General features: G+C 42.0%; 1 protein-coding gene across 5 annotated transcripts in view; it reads right to left on the bottom strand.

Moving 5' to 3' along the window:
* NEK7 (NIMA related kinase 7) overlaps positions 1–13,531 on the bottom strand; it is a 65,836-nt gene extending 52,305 nt beyond the window's left edge. For 2 of the 5 annotated variants that reach the window (XR_010432679.1, XM_064664473.1), the window contains exons 1-2: positions 13,308–13,531; positions 692–776 (exon numbers count right to left, since the gene is read on the bottom strand). Coding sequence is in view for 3 of the 5 variants with exons in the window: in XM_064664473.1 (XP_064520543.1) it covers positions 692–748 (57 nt within the window). In the remaining 2 variants the exon portion in view is untranslated. Of the gene's footprint in view, positions 1–691; positions 777–1,121; positions 3,190–13,307 lie in introns of those variants that run through there. The other 3 variants (XR_010432678.1, XM_064664471.1, XM_064664472.1) reach the window with 3 other exon arrangements.
* Positions 13,532–18,609: the final 5,078 nt, after the last annotated feature.

The raw sequence follows: 18,609 nt of genomic DNA, 5'->3' as shown, positions 1-18,609 counted from the left end.
AAAATTCTGCTCTTGTAAAAGTTCTATAACTTAGAAGTCTAATGCCTCAGATTTTTTATCTTCGTCCATCATCCTTTTCACAATATGCAAGAGATTTGGTAGTATTTCAGTACCCGCACTTCTGAAACGTCCTTGGAAGTAATGAAGTACAGTGTTTTAACTTTGCAGGTAATAGACTAGCCCAGAGCTTTCAGGCACTTACTTTCAAATAGAAAATGAGCTTCTAATGGCACAAAGTCTAGTTGGAGGCCACTAGCTAGCAGCGTACCTCGGAGGTCCATACTGGGTCCAATCCTGCTCAACATCGTCATTCATGATCCAGATGATGGGGCAAAGAGCACTCTCAGCAAGTTCACGGGGCACACAAACACGGGAGGAATGGCTGATGTGCCAGAGGGTCATGATGCCATCCCAGGGGACCTCAGCAGGCTGGAGAAATGGGCTGACAGGACCCTCATGCAGTTCAACACAGGGAAGTGTAAATCCCCGCACCTTGGCAGCAATAATGTCATGCACCAGTACACGCTGGTAGACAATTACAATCAACTTCAGGATCACCAGAACACAATCTATCTGCTTACAGTTTCATTATTCCAACAAGAAATAAAATTATCTCTTCCTCTATTTGAGAAATGATAGCATCCACTCTTGAATAAGTTTAAAAAAAAAAACCAACACCAGATATATGTACCTGTGGCTGAAATGGTGGAGCAGTAGGCCCCTGCATGCCTTGTGATTGTTCATCCATTCTGTAACGTACAAGTGTTCCTTATGTCCTGAAAAGAAAAATACAGTCATTACACTGTAATTCAGTCTGTATTTATGATTGATGAAAATCAGCAGAACAACAAAGTAATCCATCTTCTCATTTGTATGCTTGAGTTTATGAACATTTAACTATTCCAACCCTGCACTGTTCAGGAAAGGAGATTTTTTTTATGTTTAGCTATTCTATAAAATTTAATAAATCACTATACACATCTGAACTTATTACTAAAAAATGTGAATTAAAACTACTTGCACCAGACAAATGGCTCTGTCTAATAAAAGCTGTATCATCCCATTATTCTTTAACATCACCAACTGCTTGTTTAACTTCACAGATACCTGCTGGCCAGTACCTTGGACCTACGAACAGCACAGGAAATAGCAGATCAGCAGAAGACTTAAAACTGCAGTGCACATACGGCTTACGTTGCAAAATCTGTAGATTTTAGGGAGTATGCAAGAGTAGTTGCACCTAAATAGAAAAAAGCTAACCAGGTACACTCATTGCATTCTGACAAGCTAGCTAAAAGGCCTTTGAAATACTATATTAGAAGCACAGCCTCTATTCTCAACCACGAACTTCTCATTTCCCATCAGGGAAGATCCCTGCCAAGTTCCCAAGGCTTTGACCAATCATAAGCATTGTAAAATGCACTGAATCATTACCAGGAAGAACAGGAGAGACAAACCCACAAATACTCAGGAGGCTTTCTTTTCCTCAACTAAGTGAATCCTTTCTTAGGCTATTCAACACTGCTGAGGGGAGCAGGTGCAGTACCAGTGTTACTGGTGCCTACAGGGGCCACCTCTGTGCAGATGAAGACAACAGAAAGTTCCCTGGCAGCTTCAAATGCAAACAAGGAAATAACCTTCCATACAAATAAGAGGCAAGCCCTGAACAACTTTTTCATCACACCAACATGAAGTATCTCTGCCTATTACCTGGTCAAACCTGCCAAGATCTTTGGAGGAATAAAAGTCATGAGTCTGACAGGGATACTATTCTTTCTTTTCAATTTATTATTTTTTTTTCTTATTTCCTGCCCCAAATCCTGAATGTTCTAGAGATAGTTAGACATAAAACAATTTTTATGATACCTCCTAACATTTAACATTAGGAAATTTCCTATGACAAATTTATTCTGCTAAACCTATGTACTTCTGAATACAAAGCTATTTACATTCCACAAATCTTTGTTTAGAGTGAGTACATAAAGTTTTCTCAAACTGCATTTAAAGTTCAACGTGAAAGCACAGAATCTATTAGCTGTTAAAACGCATGCAAATCTTCCCAATAATGTCTATAGAGTATTAAAAGGGCTAGAAATAACAGAAAGCAGAAAACCTCAGAAAGGCTTAATTGCAAAATATTTAAGGAACTAACGAACAGTTCGTGCTCACAGCACTGTTGTTGTTCTTGCAGTATTGTTGTGATAACATTACTAATAGACAAAATAATCACAAAGCAGCTTTGCAAAGTTTCTCCATGTGTACACAGTTTCCACCTTGGGTACTAAGCAGTGGATTGGATACACAAACAAATCATTAGTGATCCGCTCTCCCTGGCCCATTTAAAGCAGTCACCCCCCACCATCCCAGTGCCATTAGCTATTCCTAACACCAAACCACAGCCACCCTCCAGAGCAACTAAGGGTCCCTTTAGGCTTTGCCTTCCCACCCATCATACTCCTGTATGAAGCAGACAGGCAGCAATTTCCTGTTGTAATGTATTAACTGCAACTAGTCCACCGACAAAAAAAATCCAAAAAAAGCACTTTCAGGCAGGTCAAAATAAAATAAATAATTTTAAAGAAATCAATTATCAAACCACAGTGAGAAGCAGAAAAAAGAAGTAGGAATTGCCAAGACTTCTAAGACTCCTAAGACAGAGGGATCATGCTGAGAAAGGGTGAATCAGCTGGCAGAGACAGCACACACCACTGACCAGGCAATCTTTCAGCCAGCACTAGGATATCAACACTAACACTTCTTCTGGCAAGTTCTAAAGCATCTCCCATACAACCTCCTCTCCAAGGCAAGAAATCATAACACAACAGCACTGAAAATTAAACTGTTGTCACAAAGCTTCATCTAAATTCTCCAGGTAGATTCACAGGGGTTTATCCAGTTGCAATAAATTCTGGGGAAGGAATAAGGAATCTTCTGCTAGTTTCTTGTTGTAGAGATCTTTCCATCACTGCTAAAAAGGCAATAATTGTTTTCTGAAGTGCTATTTTGAAGAGTCTTTATAAGAATTTTAATCTTTTCAATAGCATCAGTATTTCTACTGAAGGTTTTGTGTGTGTTTTACTAATATGTTTAAGTATTGAAAATCCTGACCATGTAACGCACCAAAAGATAACTCCTATGGGTCAGACACTTGTTTTAAAATGCCCAGGGAAAAGAAGTAAACACAAAACTCTTTATCCCCTATTGCAAATATATACCCAAGATTAATGAAATCTAAGCTGAAATGTTTAGATGATGTATGTTGATTCAGGAATTACACATGTTCATCTTATCTGAATGGCCAGGGACACATCCATCCAAGTGTTTGGGACTTGGTCTCTCTCTTTTTTCTCCCTTTTTAAATCTGGGAAAAGAGTAGAAATGGGAGAAGTCATGTTATCACTGCCAGTGGCTCCACCTTCTGTGGCTTGGTTTTATAATAAAAAACAAGCAGACCAAAGAGGTGACACATTCTACCACACAAAGCATGGAAGATTATCTTGTGGATTTGTTGTTACTTTTGCAGAAAGACAAAAGATCAGTATCTTATGCCCATATACAGAAGTTATTCTATTTTTTTAATTTGCTTTTGTCTTTGAAGACTGCAATGATAGATTCACATTTCAGAGAAATCTGACATTTTGATCATACAAAATCCCAAGGATGCAAAGAGATGGCAAGGATGCAAACTGAATCTTGTACTGTTTGTCATCATAAGCAAGAACTGGATTTTATTGCCTGAAGACTTCATTGTGAGGCATGCCTTTCACCTTGATATTAACTCCAGGTCAAAATATAATGGTATAATATTGATCAAGTTTAAACTTGAACTGAGGCAGTAATTGTTACTCTTACAAAGATCGTTTTCAAGTTCTAATTTACAGTGAAAAGACACTAAAAATACTGCAAAGAGTCTATGTTTGTTGAAAATTGAAATGCAATCACAAAACACATCTATTTGTGACGTATCTGTCACCTCTTTAAACAAGTAATACAAAGGCCTTCTTTTGCAAATCCATCACCACAATATATAATGGTTCACGGAAAACAGACAACAGAGGAGGAGAGGGGCGAGTCAACTACAGCAGCACCACCCTCCAAAACCCCCAAGGGGCCAAATGTAACTCATGTTTCTAAACGCTCTCAAACCAATCATGTAGAGGGAAAGGACTCCTCGACTACAGAACACCACTTGCAGAGAAAGGAACGATGAAACACTTTCTGAATCATTTCTCTTGCAAAGACAATGTTCACCCTTTTGAAGATGAAAATCATTTGCATTCAGACAGCCTGCACACAACAGTGATCACAGGACACAACCATATATGCTAAATCTTACACCCAGGTTACGGCTGCTAACACTTTACAGGTATGAGATGACTTCTGGTTAATGACTAATATTTCAAATCTTTGACTTTTTCAGTTGATTGAAACAGTAGGTGGCACCTACACATAAAGGATGCAGGAAGAAGTACCTGGGGATACAGACAGCACAACCCATTTTTCATTTGAAATCACAGCTGCTCAGGAACTCCTCCAATTGACACTATTTACTCCACAAGACAGCAAAAGGAAGCCAAGTCCTCACCAGTAAGACTATCAAACTGCAACTGCCTGAACTGGGAGTAACACCCTTTCCTTCCTTCACAAACAGCCCTCGCTGTCCCTACTCGGGTCCTCAGTGGCCACCTGTCAACGCTCTCAGAGATCTGCCCACACATCTGAAGATTATGCAAAGATATAAAGGCAAGGGTGCGCTCCTATACCCCAAGCTCACATCCCACAGTCAGCACTCAGCTTTCCAGGTGGTTTCCAGCAGCCTGCTAGAGCAGAGGTGGGACTACCCATGACTGTTAGTCAGAGCAGAGGACACGCTCCTGAACAGGAGCCAGAGCTCATTGCTTTCAGATCACTGGAATGTATTTTAAAATAACATTTTAAAAAGAAAGATACCTAGGAAAAATTTGAAATCCTTGTGACTTAAGTCTAGCAACTAAGTCTTCACAAACCTGATCAAATTACTTCAGGAGAAAAAGCTTAAATGCACTGCCTAATCACGTGAAACATTTTTTTTTTTAAGCACTAGTTTCATAGCTTCAAGTCCTTAAAGTATTCACATTGAAATACATTTTGTGGTCTTAAGGCAAAAATGGTATTGCTTTAACAGACAGCAGATTGTACAAGAATAAAAAATACAACGTTTTCCCATAGAAAACATCATTAATAGTCTCAGTGATACATGGTTTCCATTAGCTACACGCTATGCACTTGGTTATCAATTTTGCATCTTAAGTGAGAATATATAATAATCAATGTCAAAGCAAAAACAGCTCTACTTTAAGAAAAAAGCAAAAGCAGCAGCTACCTAACAGAATATTCAGAGTGTTACAGTTCTGCTGAGAATCTGAGAATCTCAGTCTTCTTTCTTTCTGCAAAATATAGACGTAACTACTCCACATAATTGCTAACACAGAGAAACATGAAGTTACACCAGTTCACAATGTGCTGATCAGGCACACAGTCAATTTAGCTGCTGTTCACAAACGAAGGAATGTACTATGTTTACTTCTGGATTACACAATCAATTAAAGGCAGGTATTTTTAGTTTTTACTATAGCCATTATTTGAGTTAGGTTAGAGCCAAGGCTCTCCAGAAACAATTATCCATTTAATACCCTACACATCCTATTTTTGGATTCAAGTTAAGATTCTTCAGTATCTAACTTGGATTTAAAATGGCAAGGTTTAGATAACTAAACTTTTCAACTCTCTTTGCTAGCTAAATTCAAAGATAAGGATCATCGTCAGCTGAGGGGAAAAACAAAACCATATATTAATACTAGTTTGCATATAAGCATACAGGCTAAAGAAATATTCCCATTTGCTTATATCACGTGTTGACTCTCAGCTACCCAAAAGCACAATTTAAATGTAGGTAGAATATTCAGTCACCCTGCTTGAACCTGAAAAAAAGCCCTGTGCTCTGGAAACAAGGGTTTAGATTTCCAAATGCCTTACTGAATATCCCAAACACAATCAGGCAACCCACCACACCACTGTTAATCCCAGCAGTGTGTGCCAGGGAGCCCGAGCATGCCAGTCCAATTCCAGCACTGCTCTCTGTCAGCTGGAGAGTCACACTGACATAACCCTCAGCTCTGAGACCAAAGCCACATACCTCGTGGGAGGAGACAAAATTCAGACCCAGAAATGACAGCCCGGCCCTTCAACTTGATGTGAGCAGGTTAAAAAACAGCCACAGTATTAGTTTATATACCGGACTGTCTTAAGTAATTTCTTAACCTCTTTAAGGCAAAAGCTTGGCCACTGGAGGGAACTGGCTTGCTGGTCAAACCCAGCCCTTACACTTTGTAAGGTCACCAACACTGATCAACACTTCAGCACCCACTCAACACTGGGTGTAGCTGCAATTTATAATGTTTATATTTACATGTCTTTTTATATGCAAGCATTAATAATTCAAAATGTATGTAAACTGACATCCACTTGAACTCTGCCAAGACTAACTGGCAAGAGATAAAGCAAACTCAGTACTGGAAGACCATGTTAATCACTATCACAATAAAAAGTCATTTATCCCTATTAGGATACTTACATATACACATACTTTATATCTATGCATAGTAATACATATATATGCAGATATACACACGTCAGCACATTCTTACAGATTACACATCTATACCTAACTGTGTGTACACAGAATATTTCATTTTTACCACTGCTGGCTAATAGCAAATATTTGCTTCACACTGTCCAGGGAAAAAAAAAAATAGAAGGTATTCTCAAGTGTGGAAAATACATACTCATTCTCTGCAGAAGCATCCAAAACAGAGGAAAGTTGTATACGCAACTTTTAAAGTGCTGAAAGTGATCGAATATCAATCTGTACACATCTATATTCAAGTAGGATTAGCCTTAATTTTAGAAACAGTTCCTAAAAGCCACAAGATGACAAGACATTCCTCTCCTCTGCAGAGACAGCCTTGAATCTGGACAATACAAATCCCCAGTCCTTGTTAATCTACAAGTAGATATCAGCTAACTAAATGGGAATACTGCATTTTCCAGCAAATTTATGTCCAAATTCCCCACTCATGGGCGGTTCAGTCAAAGCACTCAAAGAACACACCGAGAGTTAAGCTGGGGTAAAAGTTGGTTTTAGCAAGAACAGAAGCAGCCATACACAAATCATACATTTCCAAAAATGTAAAAGAATGCACTAACGGTTCATATGCAATTTTCTCATCCATTTGGCCCAACTTATCAGGTGTATTTCCATTCCAACCCTGAAAACACATACAGCAGTCACTGTCTTCCCCCAACTACTAAGAGTTCACTCAGTGCTGTCTGACTAGAAGATTAAAGTCCAAGCCCTCCCGCTTCGCAAGTCTGCTCCCCTTCCTCTTCATTCATTTGCACAATTTAAGACATTATACTTCGTTTACTTCTCCCTCTCTATTTCAATTATGTCACTCCAGTAGACTGCTTATCTTGCAAGGTGCTCCCGAAGGGTTGTACATGCACTGACTTGCCCCTTATTGAACTATTTGTTTATTTCATGTGAACTGAAGAAGAAACACAACTGAAACTGCTTGAGCAGCAGCCTTCTGCATTTTCATTTAACGTCAATTCACCTGAAAGAAATTTGATAACCCATTTCTTCATACTGAATAGCCAGTTAAAAGGGACATAGGTGGATCATGATCACATCATGGTGAAAAGTTTTACAGGGAATGAAGTATTGTATCTAACTATGATACTATGAGGAAAGCAAATCCTCAGCCCACATCACACTCTGCTGTGCTCCTGCCTCTGTAAGAATTAAGTTCTAAGATGGCATGAACTGATTACATGATGCTGCTGCTTCCCCTGCCTTCAGCCATGACTCCCAGACCCTCCTTGCAGTGAGGCTCCTGTGGCTACCCAGAGTCCTGGTAAGAGAATTGAAAGAAGCTGAAAACTAACCTTCACCAAAAGTCACTTTTTCCCAGTTAATTTCCCCGAATCGTACCATTGTAGAGACAAGGACAGAATCCTGACGGCAAAAGACAGAGGGGAGGACATAGTTGGGACTAGAACAGCCCTAACTTGGATCAGTTCAACTACTGCCAAACTACATCTCTAACATGAAATTATACAAGTCAATCTAATAGCTCAGTAACACCAAAGGTCTTGCTTTCCCTCCCTTTCTCTGCCACATGATCCTGCGTTCCCATCTTGAACTCTTTGGACCTGGTGCTGAGCTGATTTAATTCTCTAAATTACCTGGGCTTATGCTCTGCAAGCAGTAAGCAGAACCAGGGCATGCAGGAGTCTGCTGAGCACCAGAGGAAAAAAACAGGGCAAGTTCAAGGACAGGAGATGTAGGAAGGGAACTGTAGAAAAAACAGAACATCTCCCTTCTGGCAACAGTACCAACATTAGCTCACCACATTTAACTGTATTTCACCCTTAGCATGGAGCTGAACAAGCACTTCAACTCAAAAAAGCTGTAACTGGAAGGCAGGAGCCAGCACAGAGAGAAGGCAATTGATTGAACAAGCCAAGAGCTTTGTCAACAAAACACTGTATGGAAAACTAGAACTAGGAAGCAAATTAAATGGAAGGAGAATAAACCAGGGTAACAAGTCAAACTGGGGACAAAATGAAAAAAAAAACAAAAAAAAATAAAAGATTTTTCAGAAGAAGGAAGCTAAGACATGATTTGGAAAGCCTTACTACCCCAAAACCTTACAACTCCCACATGCAGAGAGGGAAGAGATCATTCCCTAATAAAGGGATGGTTTTAAATGCATCTGTAAAAACAAATTATTCACAAAAAGATGCTGAACAGATTTACTAAAAGTGTAAACAGGTGAGCTTCACATAGTTAACAAATACGCAGGACAAATTAAAAGACTGGAAGCACTGTCAGATAAACCCATTATGGCTAGGTACAGGGAAAATACATCCTGGTAGGAAGGCTGGGTGGATACCACTGTGCCACAGCTGTGTCTGATAACACCCACGTTGCTACAGGTGATGAAGAACACATTTAACAACAAATTCCATACACTCCTTAAAGAAATGTATAAATATCTGAGAAAGCAGTGCAAGATAACACCTTACTGCAGGTAAGGTGAAAAAAATATACCTGCAGTATATAGTTTGCTAGCCCAAAGATGATAAAAATGAATGAAGCACTATAAAGAAAAGAGACACCAGGCTTTCTGTGACCCTCTGAGCAGCATTACCATTGAATCCCGAAATCATGTATAACAACAGTGAGTAACCCAGGATCCCTGGGTCCAGAAGCAAAGCAGGTAGCAGCCAGCACACTCACTTCAGAGGCAGGCCAACACTTAAGCTCGCAGCTGTTTCTATGTTTTATACTAAACCGCCACTGCCTAAAATATGCTAGATCAATTTGTGGTTCTGGAGTATCCTCAAGGACTAGCTGCGCATTCAGTACTCTGCTGGCTGCTTGCTACTCCTCCTATGAAGTCCTGCTTGTCTCCATGAACTTCACACAGAGGCCACATACCTAACACACACTTCTGAGTTTCAGTCAGGGCAAGGACTGGAAGTTCACTGCTGCAAAGACAACTCCTTTTTTGGATCTGCTCTCAGATGAGAACGAAAAGGGTACAGAAGAAGGGCCTCTACAGGGCAGAATGCTATACATTTTCCCACCACAAGTTAATTCTTATTTTAGAATTAACTTTAAGTTCACTTGTGATATTTTTGCCTTCAGCTTTCTAGGAATCAGTAGTTTTGTCAACACTATACACTGACAACAGAAAATTAAAATGCACTGAAAATGACTGGTTCATCAACACTTCACAGCATCCAACTCAAATCTCCCCCAAAGACTTCAGCAAGAATCTAATCTACAAGCTCTACATGTACTTTTATGACATTGTGAAGTAATTAGTCTGGTCCAACACAAACCCAGCTACTAAATAAGACAGCAATAACTTTGTTATAAATCATTCCAAGCAGCTTAAAGCAAAGAGGCTTGAATGCAGACTCTCAAACGCCCCATGATGCAAGCAGTCTATTTACTCTGTCACCTGTAACCCAAAGCAAGAAAATCACTAATATCACAAGATTAACTACATGCAATCAGGTTTTAACATGATTATTCATAGTATTTTCTTAACAACTCCTCTTTTTAATGTCTTCTTTAAAGTTTTATAACAAATTCCCTTAAGTATGTGTTCTGTTTGCCCAACAGGGAATAACAGCACTTGAAACATACTGTGTATTTTCTAGCTACAAAAATCACAACTAAAGCATAGTTATGTTCCATGTGCTAGAGACAAATGCACAGGATGTTCTTTACCAGAGAAGCAACTCATTTTAATAGCACTGCTTCTCTGAAGCTTTTTTAACTAACCTGAGAGGAAGAATCACTTTAATACTTACTAAAATAGGAAACACATAGCAAGATGATGTACTTCAGTCTAGAGCTCAGTTCCCTCCCATGTGGCCAGGGAGGTCAAATGGTGATAAACACAGCAAATCAGTGCTCTAAAGGCTGCCCTTATCACCACTTTGGTATTTTGGTCAGTTATTTTCGTCTCTGTTGCAAAGCAGATGTAACACAGCTAAACTGAACAAATTCTCTGGAAATTAGTCAGTTAACTCCTATGACTATCCACAGCATTAACCTGCATAAGATAATCCCCACCCCCTCCTAAATTCTACTCCTCGGGAATCAGGAAGGATTTCTGAATAATCAAAAATTCCCTTGGAGGTAGACATGAAGTTACTGCAGCTTGACTTTTCCCAGGGGACTTTCCAAGGTAACGTGAACTCAACCACTCGGCACAGATGTTTGGAACAATGTCAAATTTCAGAAGGCAACACAGCATCGATGGCAATACAACTGAACGTAGAGCTGGTATAAATGCAGAGAACTGGACTGAGAGTTTACTAAACATGTGGGTTTTGCACATATGAACAAACTGCCTCTCCAAATCGTCTCTGCAGACAAATACACAGGACTGGCTCTATTTTGTGCAACTGAGCTCAACTCTTACACAAAAAAAGAGAAAGGCATGGATAGGCTATCTAACAATTCAGAAGATACCACAGATCACAGTAATATTAGCAACTAACTTCCTGCACTCTGTTTTTCATTTGAGTTTCTCATTTGCTCACGGGCCTTCAGATTAACTCCAAAATGTTAAAATTTTTTCTTCTTTTGAAACAAACTCCTAATTCTTGTAGACCCTGGAAGACACTGTGATAAGTCAACCAAAAAAAAATTTAGTTGGATAGAATTCCTTGATTTGCTTTTAAATTATTTTTTTTTACTGCAATGACTAAGTCGTGTGTTGAATACAAGATATCTAGGACAAAGGCAGTATTTCCACCCTTACAGTGAAAAATCTCTAAGTGTGCTTTGAGAAGTCATTTATCCAAACATCAAATATTTATAAATATAGCATCTTCATGTTTTGAAGCTAAAGAACTAATGCTCTTAAATATTATTCTTCCAGTATCAAAAAAGAAAAACAAACAAACAAACTTGCAGGGCTTCACGTTCTTAATTGAAAGCTGTCGGACATGGCTTGTAAGTTTCCCTCTTTCCATAACACAACAGTTTTCCTTCCTCTGCCTAAGTTTTCCACAGCCCATGGCTCTTTTCTACTAAATTTCCTCTCTCTCAAGATAGTGTGAGTCTTAAGTTTAAAATACAGACATTTCTACAGCACCGCAACACTTGAATTGTCTCCTAAATAGCCTGGAAAGTAAAATACTTTTAAATTTCATTTGTCTTGATTTAGCAAATCTACTCATCCAATATGATCCTCTGGTAATCCAAAGTGTGTATTTTATGGGTTAACATATTATTCACCGTAATTTCTGCATCTCAAGCTTGTAATACAACTTTATATAGGAAATATATCCGCTACAGTCAGTGAAACTACTGTGTATGTGTGACCTTTCCCAAGAAGTGATGCAATCTGCAATCTGAGAAAACATTGCTATCACTTCGAAGGTGACAAAAAAGTTACCACTGAGTTGGTGCAAGAAGAGAAAAAAATTAAAACATTTTTTCTAATAATAATCAAATACTTGTGTGATTAATGAACACCCTCCCATCATCTTTTACCAGAACTAAGGTGAATATCCTAAGTTCTACCATTCAAGAAATGACGCTCCTCACAAAACGCAGACCAAAACAAAGCACTTTCCGCTGACAGCTTTCTGAACTTCTGAACCCTAAGGCCAGGCAGGTATAGCTCGCACAGACACAGAACAGAATTCAGGGCCAGTACTAAATAACCGAGGTGGGGCGCTCGGTAAGGTCAAGGAGGGGGGGCATCCCCAACAGACGGAGGATGCCTCCCTTCCAGCGTTCCCCTGCTGCCCTCAGCTCCCCCAGCCCCGCACGGCCCCGGGGAACCGGTCCGGCCGACACCGAGCGGGCGGGGAGCGGGAGGAGGGACGGCGGGACCACGGCCGGGCACCCCCCGCGCCCTCCCGGGGGCTCCCAGCGGGTCCCCCGGGCCAGGGCTCCCCCGCCGCAGGGCCGCGGCTCCCGCCGACGGCGCTGTTTTCACTTGGTGCCCTGCGAAAGCCCCAGGCTGGGCTGTCCCCGCGGCTGCCCCGGGGAGGATGTGCCATACAGCCGCCCCAGGCGGGAGGAGGGCACGGAAACCTGGAGGAAACCGGGGGGACACGCGGAGGCACAGCCCGGGAAGCAGCTCCGCTGGCGAGAGGCACCCGAGCAACACAGTGCGGGAAGCGGGGCAGGGCAGCCAGAGGCGGCGGGGCCGGGCAGGGTCGCCGGCCGCCCGCTCCGCTCGGCGGAGACAGCGCGGCAGCCGCCGCCGTCCGAAACGCCACGGCAGCGCTCAGGGCACCGCTCCCGCAGCCGGCACACACGCGCGCGAACACACACACACACACACGGACACACACATACGCGCGCACACAGTGCCTCGGCGCCCCCCGGCCGCGGGACAGGGGCGGCGGTGCCCCGCTGGCAGCGCAGCCCCCAGCGCAGCCCGGGCCGCCCGCAGCCATCGCCCCCGTCCCGCCCCGGCCGCGCACAAACTTTCTCTCCGCCAGCCTCGCACCGCCCCCTCCCACGCGCGGGCGGAGCGGCAGCTGCCGCGGCCAATGGCGCTGCGCCCCGGGGCCCCGCCGGCCAATGGGAGGCGGCGGGGGGCGGGCCCACCAGCGGACCCCGCGGCGGGGGGAGCGGCCCCGGGAGCGCGGGCGCGGCCGCCGGGACCCCCGGGAACCCCCCCGGACCCGGCACCCCTCGGACCCGCCGCCGCCCCGCTCACCGGGCAGCGCGGCTCCGCCTGCTCCTGCCGCGGGGGCCCGGCACCGGCCGCCGCTCCTCTCCGGCTCCTCCGGCGCGTCGGGCCCGTGGCCGCGCCGACACTGGCGGCGGGCGTCTAGCGGGGCTCCTGGCGGGCGGCGCGGGCACCGGCGGCAGCCGCGACCTGCTCTCCACCCCACGCCGCTCCTGCCGGGCCCGTAAACATCCCGGCATCCCCGAGGATGGGGCGGGGCGGCCAGCGGCCCCGCCTCGCTGCACTCCCCCGCCCGGCCGGGGGCGCGGGGTCCGCTGGGGTGTGTCCCGGTCCGGGTCTGTGCCCGCCGGGCTGTGCCTGGTCCTGTGCGCGGGGAGGTCGCAGCTCGGTGGGGAATGGCCTGGGTTGTGCCTGCCTTGGGACAGGGAGCGCTGATCTCATGGTGTTTATAGCAGGGAGCACAGCGGGGCCTTCCCGTGCCCGGGCACTGCGGGAACAGCGGGTACGGGAAGCGCCGCTGGCCCCTAGATAAACCGGGAGCGGGAGAAACACCCGCTCCGGCCTCTGAAGCCACGGACTGTTCCTTCTGCAGTGCGGCGGACAGCACTGGTTTCAGGCTTTGGCCCAGCCAGATTTGGAAACACAGCGTCTCAAACAACGTACTTGCTCATTTTGTACGTAAATTGAGATAATGTACAAGACATTCGGTATTAACTGACTGTACCGGCTGGAAGTGGCTCAAAGTCCTTCTTGCTATACTTGGAGAAATAAAAGTTATGGGGGAAAAAAAAAGCCAGACTCTTGATGAATCCTCTTCCACCAGCTTCTACTTTTCACTGATCTTAGGTAGATCAAAAAATACTGATTTCGGGAATATTGCTGTTTTTCGGGTTCCTTGAGTTTTAGCCTGCTGCGGGGCAAGGATAGGCAATTAACTTAACAAAAGAGAAGCTTTAAGAACCAACCATAGGGAAAAAGTATGAAAGCTGGCCAGAATTTCCCCAGTAAGGTTAGGGATCATTGTGATCAAATGACTTCTTCCTCAGGTGTGAAAGCCTTCTGAAATAGGCACTCCAATAATTTAAAACTCTCTTGAATCAGATGTACTTTCCAAACTTCAATTCATATAAGGGTTTGGAGGTTTTGTTGGTTTTCTTTTCTTGTAACAGGTAAAGTAATACTTGATTTAAGTCTTGCAAAATAAATAGGAAATGGGACACTGTGTCTGGAAAAGGTCTATTCAGCTCCCTCTGTATAACATTATACTGTCTGCTTTTGAGGCAAACTTTTCAGCTTTGAGACATCTCCACTGTATTCAGTGATATAAAGTCTAAGGAAGTTTGAAAGGAAATTACTTTTATTGGCTCTCATTTCCCTGATGTTAACACATTTATTAATCTTTCTGCACATTTCCTCGTTATTAGCATTGAGGCATTTGATGTCTCTGGCCAAATACAGTGACAAAGTGACCACTCAGTCTGTGAAATCAGACATACACTATAATCTTCCCCTTTGATGTGCATTTTCTATTTCTTTAAAGACAGTCCAAAAGAATGAATTGGAATCACGATTAAGAAAATAATTATTTTTTTAATGCATAAACTCTCTTGCAAATCCAGTTTCTTGAATGAGAATTCCCTGCATTGTTTTCTTGTAAAAAGTGCAATATGTCAGGTTTCCCCACATATCAAAGACTGAAAACTTGATAGGTCTGCCATATAATGTTAAAGAATTACTCATAAGAATTACAATCAGCAATTCCACTGACTGTTTTCCACCTCTAAAATTCTCTGTAGTCTCAACCAGAAATTGAGTTGTGCGAGACAGTCACCTATTTGCAAAACCTCTGATGGAAAAAGGAGAGATTGTTATTTGTTGTATAGCTGACCACAAAATACCAAGTCTTAATAGGTATCCTTTTTTTTTTACAGGTAAATGCAGTTAGTACTATAATACCCAGACTCTTTTCTAGACCCTCCCAGATGGAAAATGAGCAGTTCACAACCTAAACCGAGGTGGCATTTGAAGCTTTTTCTACATTCATGCATTAAAAGAGAATAATCTGACTGTATTGGGCTTTTTTGTCTTTCATCCTATTTTTATACTCACTGATTTTACTTTCATTCTTTTTCCTTGATTTTCTCCATGCTGTTATTTCACTGTACATTTCCATAATATTTTGACTTCTCTGTTTAGTCACCTGAATCCAACAGCTACTTTAGCCTGACATTACCAATTGCTGCAGCATCTTCTCTTTCCTGTATTCCACCCTTACCCTTCTTAGAAGATGGTTGTTTTCATTTTCTTCTTGGTGCTTGAGGCTCAGAGAACCTAAAACTGCAGAGGCTTCTTTAGGTAATTATTTCATCATCACAACCAGGCAAAACCCCTTTCATACAAATGTAGCTACATTGTGTCTATTAATTTTAAATTTGGAAAGTGACGAATCTTCCACATACCACAGAAGATTGTCTTCAGACCTGTGCTGTACAAACATTTATTTATAGAAGGATGTTTCCTTTTATTTTTGAATGCACATTTACAGTTAAATAAATTCATCTAGTATTCCCTGTAATGGAGACTTTATATTAGACAGAATCAGAAAGGCAGAAGAAGCTCCAGAAAATTCAGTAGCCTTAGGGATTGTTGAGGAGCAGGCTTATCTCTGGCAAATGCTTCTCTCAGCGGCCAGAGGGGACACTGCCTAACCAGCTAGCAAAGGATTAGAGAAAATGGACAGACATGCTGGAATTAGGGATCTGGGAGGGAGAACATGTCTTGTTCCTTAAGTCTTGCCAACTCCTGAAGGTGTTGCCACAAATGTTTTACACCTGGAATCAAACAGGCCAGAGACAGAAGGAACAAGGACCTCACTGTTTGTCAGTCAATGCTCCATTTCACTAGCCTTGCTATTATAAATCTATTTACATATCAACTTCAATTTAAGAAAGCTCCACCGGTCTTTTTCTGATCATTGAAATCTGTATAATTGAAGTCTGTGAACATAAATAATCTATAAATATGGTCAGGGTTCAAGGATATCAAAAATATCAAAATATGGCGAAGGATATTATTTGGAATGGCAATGTTACACTTGGATTTTCACTGAAAACAGTGTCCTTTCTCAGGACTAAGCTGCTAGACTTAAAAGCATCTAGAGACTTAGGTAACAACATAAAAGTCAACGGGGAACTCGAATATTCAGCCCTACTCCCCAGATGATTCCTAGCTTGCTTCCACTATTATCCAGGGCTCTGTGCAGCTTGACTCTTGAGATGTTCATTAACAGAATAAACTTAGGACTCAGGAAACATACAGATTTGAAAACCTTAAAACTTTGAGGCAGAAGAGCTCACTAGGACAGTGGAAGATGGGAATAGATGTCTTCAGGGTCACAGAGATAGGAACATAACATAACAGCTCACTGGTTAACAATTCTTCAGGTTCTCCAAATCAATAAACTACAGGAAATTAATCAAAAGGAGCAACTGCTCTGCTGTAAGTCCTTGAAGCCTGAAAATTCAGGCTTCAAGTCTCCCTCTCTCCTGGTTCTTTGTTACTAACAGTAAAAAGGCTGGGATAGCTGCCTGTGACATGGATGGGGAAATGAGAAAGGCTGTGAAGGCAGCAGTAAAGAGACATCCATTATATCTGCACTGGATAAATATTATGATAGGGCCTTATGCAGAACTTAAGCTTTTAGACAACATAAATCATTAAATGGAGCAATCCAGCGGAGCTTGGAGAACTCCTGATTTAGACCAAGCAGGGTGCCAGAACTTCTTCAGAACTTCTGTATCAAAGAACCATTTCAAAATTTTGATCATAATATATTCAAATTCCAAACCCTTGTAGAAGTGAGAAGGCCAAATAAATTTACCATAGCAACAGGGAATGTTGAAAAGGGGCCTACACAAAAACAAGGAAGTCTGTTAAAAGTAAATTAGAAGGAAATTACTTATATTAGAGTTTTTGAGTATCTATCATCTATCAAAGCCAGCTAGAGGATCTCCAAAAGACTAGCAGAGCTCTACATGAGAATAAAGGATAATATTAAAAGGAACTTTTAAAAAAATTGTGTTAAGATGAGAAAAACAGAAAACAGCAAAACCTCTGGCAAGCTAAATGTAAAACATTCAAAGGCAGGCCAAAAGCATTTGAAGGAAAATGTTGGTAATGATATAAAACTTTATTGTAAAACCTCTTCCAAACACATCAGAAGCAGGAAGCCTGCAGGATAGAAAAATTGTTTGCTTATGTGGATATTATGAGAGGTTCCTACAGGGAACCCCTTTATACCACAGAAAGCTATGAGAGTTTTTGGAAACGTAGGTGGAAACAGTGAGCTTGGATGATATGAGATTCCTGTGTTTCAGTAAAACTTCTTGAAAAAGTTTAACTAAAATTTCTTCAAGAAATTAAGCTGCATTAGAATAAAAGGAAAGGGTTAGTGCTGAGCTAATAACTGATGTCAGATAGGAAAAAGGTACAAATAAATAATCCACTTGCTCAATGGAGGGAGGTCTCTACTAGAATCTCATAGGGATGTGTGCTGGGCCCATTGCTGTTTACATACTCTTTTTAAATAATAAAGAAAGGAGATAATAAGATGAACAAGTTTTCCAGTGGTACAAAATTATGGAGGACAATAATTTTAAAAGAAACAAAAGCTAGAACTAGAAGACAGGAGGAATAAAAAGGAAAATTTAAGATAAGCAAAAACTTCTATAAGAGGAAAGATCAGCTTAAACGTAAATGACTAAATGAGTTGACTGAAGGGAGACAGAAAATGGATATGTCAATTTCTGAAAGGCATAAAGAAGATAATTGTGATTGTTATTGTTTTATTGCTTAATACTGATAAAAGTATAGTTATTCCTTATCTCCCGTAGTGAAAGAATTAGGTGCCATAAAATTAAATTAGCAGGTAGACCAGGCCTGGCAGGAAGCCTAAAAGGTGCTGTTTGGACAGAAATTACTACAGTAAATAATTATGACTTAGAACTTTTGCAATTTGTGGATCTGCATTCAGGATTTGGCACAAGGGGAAGGGAAGTAGCACCTCAGAGCATTTGGTGGTTTCTGTTACAAATACACAGGCAGGTGAGTGCTCCACCACAGGGAAGGAGGTTTGAGTTCCTGCACACTGCCCTTCCCAGCGGAACTTGCTGGTCTTGGATGGTCTCTTGCTGTGAGCCTGGGTGCTTCCCAAGGAGCCAAGGCTGGTCCTGCTTTATGGATTAGCTGGCACTGTTGCTGCAGCAGCAGCATGGGCAGTACACACTCCTGCCACAGTGCACATCGTGTAACTTGTGTGATGTGATTAGCA

The sequence above is a fragment of the Pseudopipra pipra genome, chromosome 9 (genome assembly GCF_036250125.1).
Source record: "Pseudopipra pipra isolate bDixPip1 chromosome 9, bDixPip1.hap1, whole genome shotgun sequence".
Taxonomy (NCBI): domain Eukaryota; kingdom Metazoa; phylum Chordata; class Aves; order Passeriformes; family Pipridae; genus Pseudopipra; species Pseudopipra pipra.
This window is presented reverse-complemented; position numbering and strand designations above follow the sequence as displayed.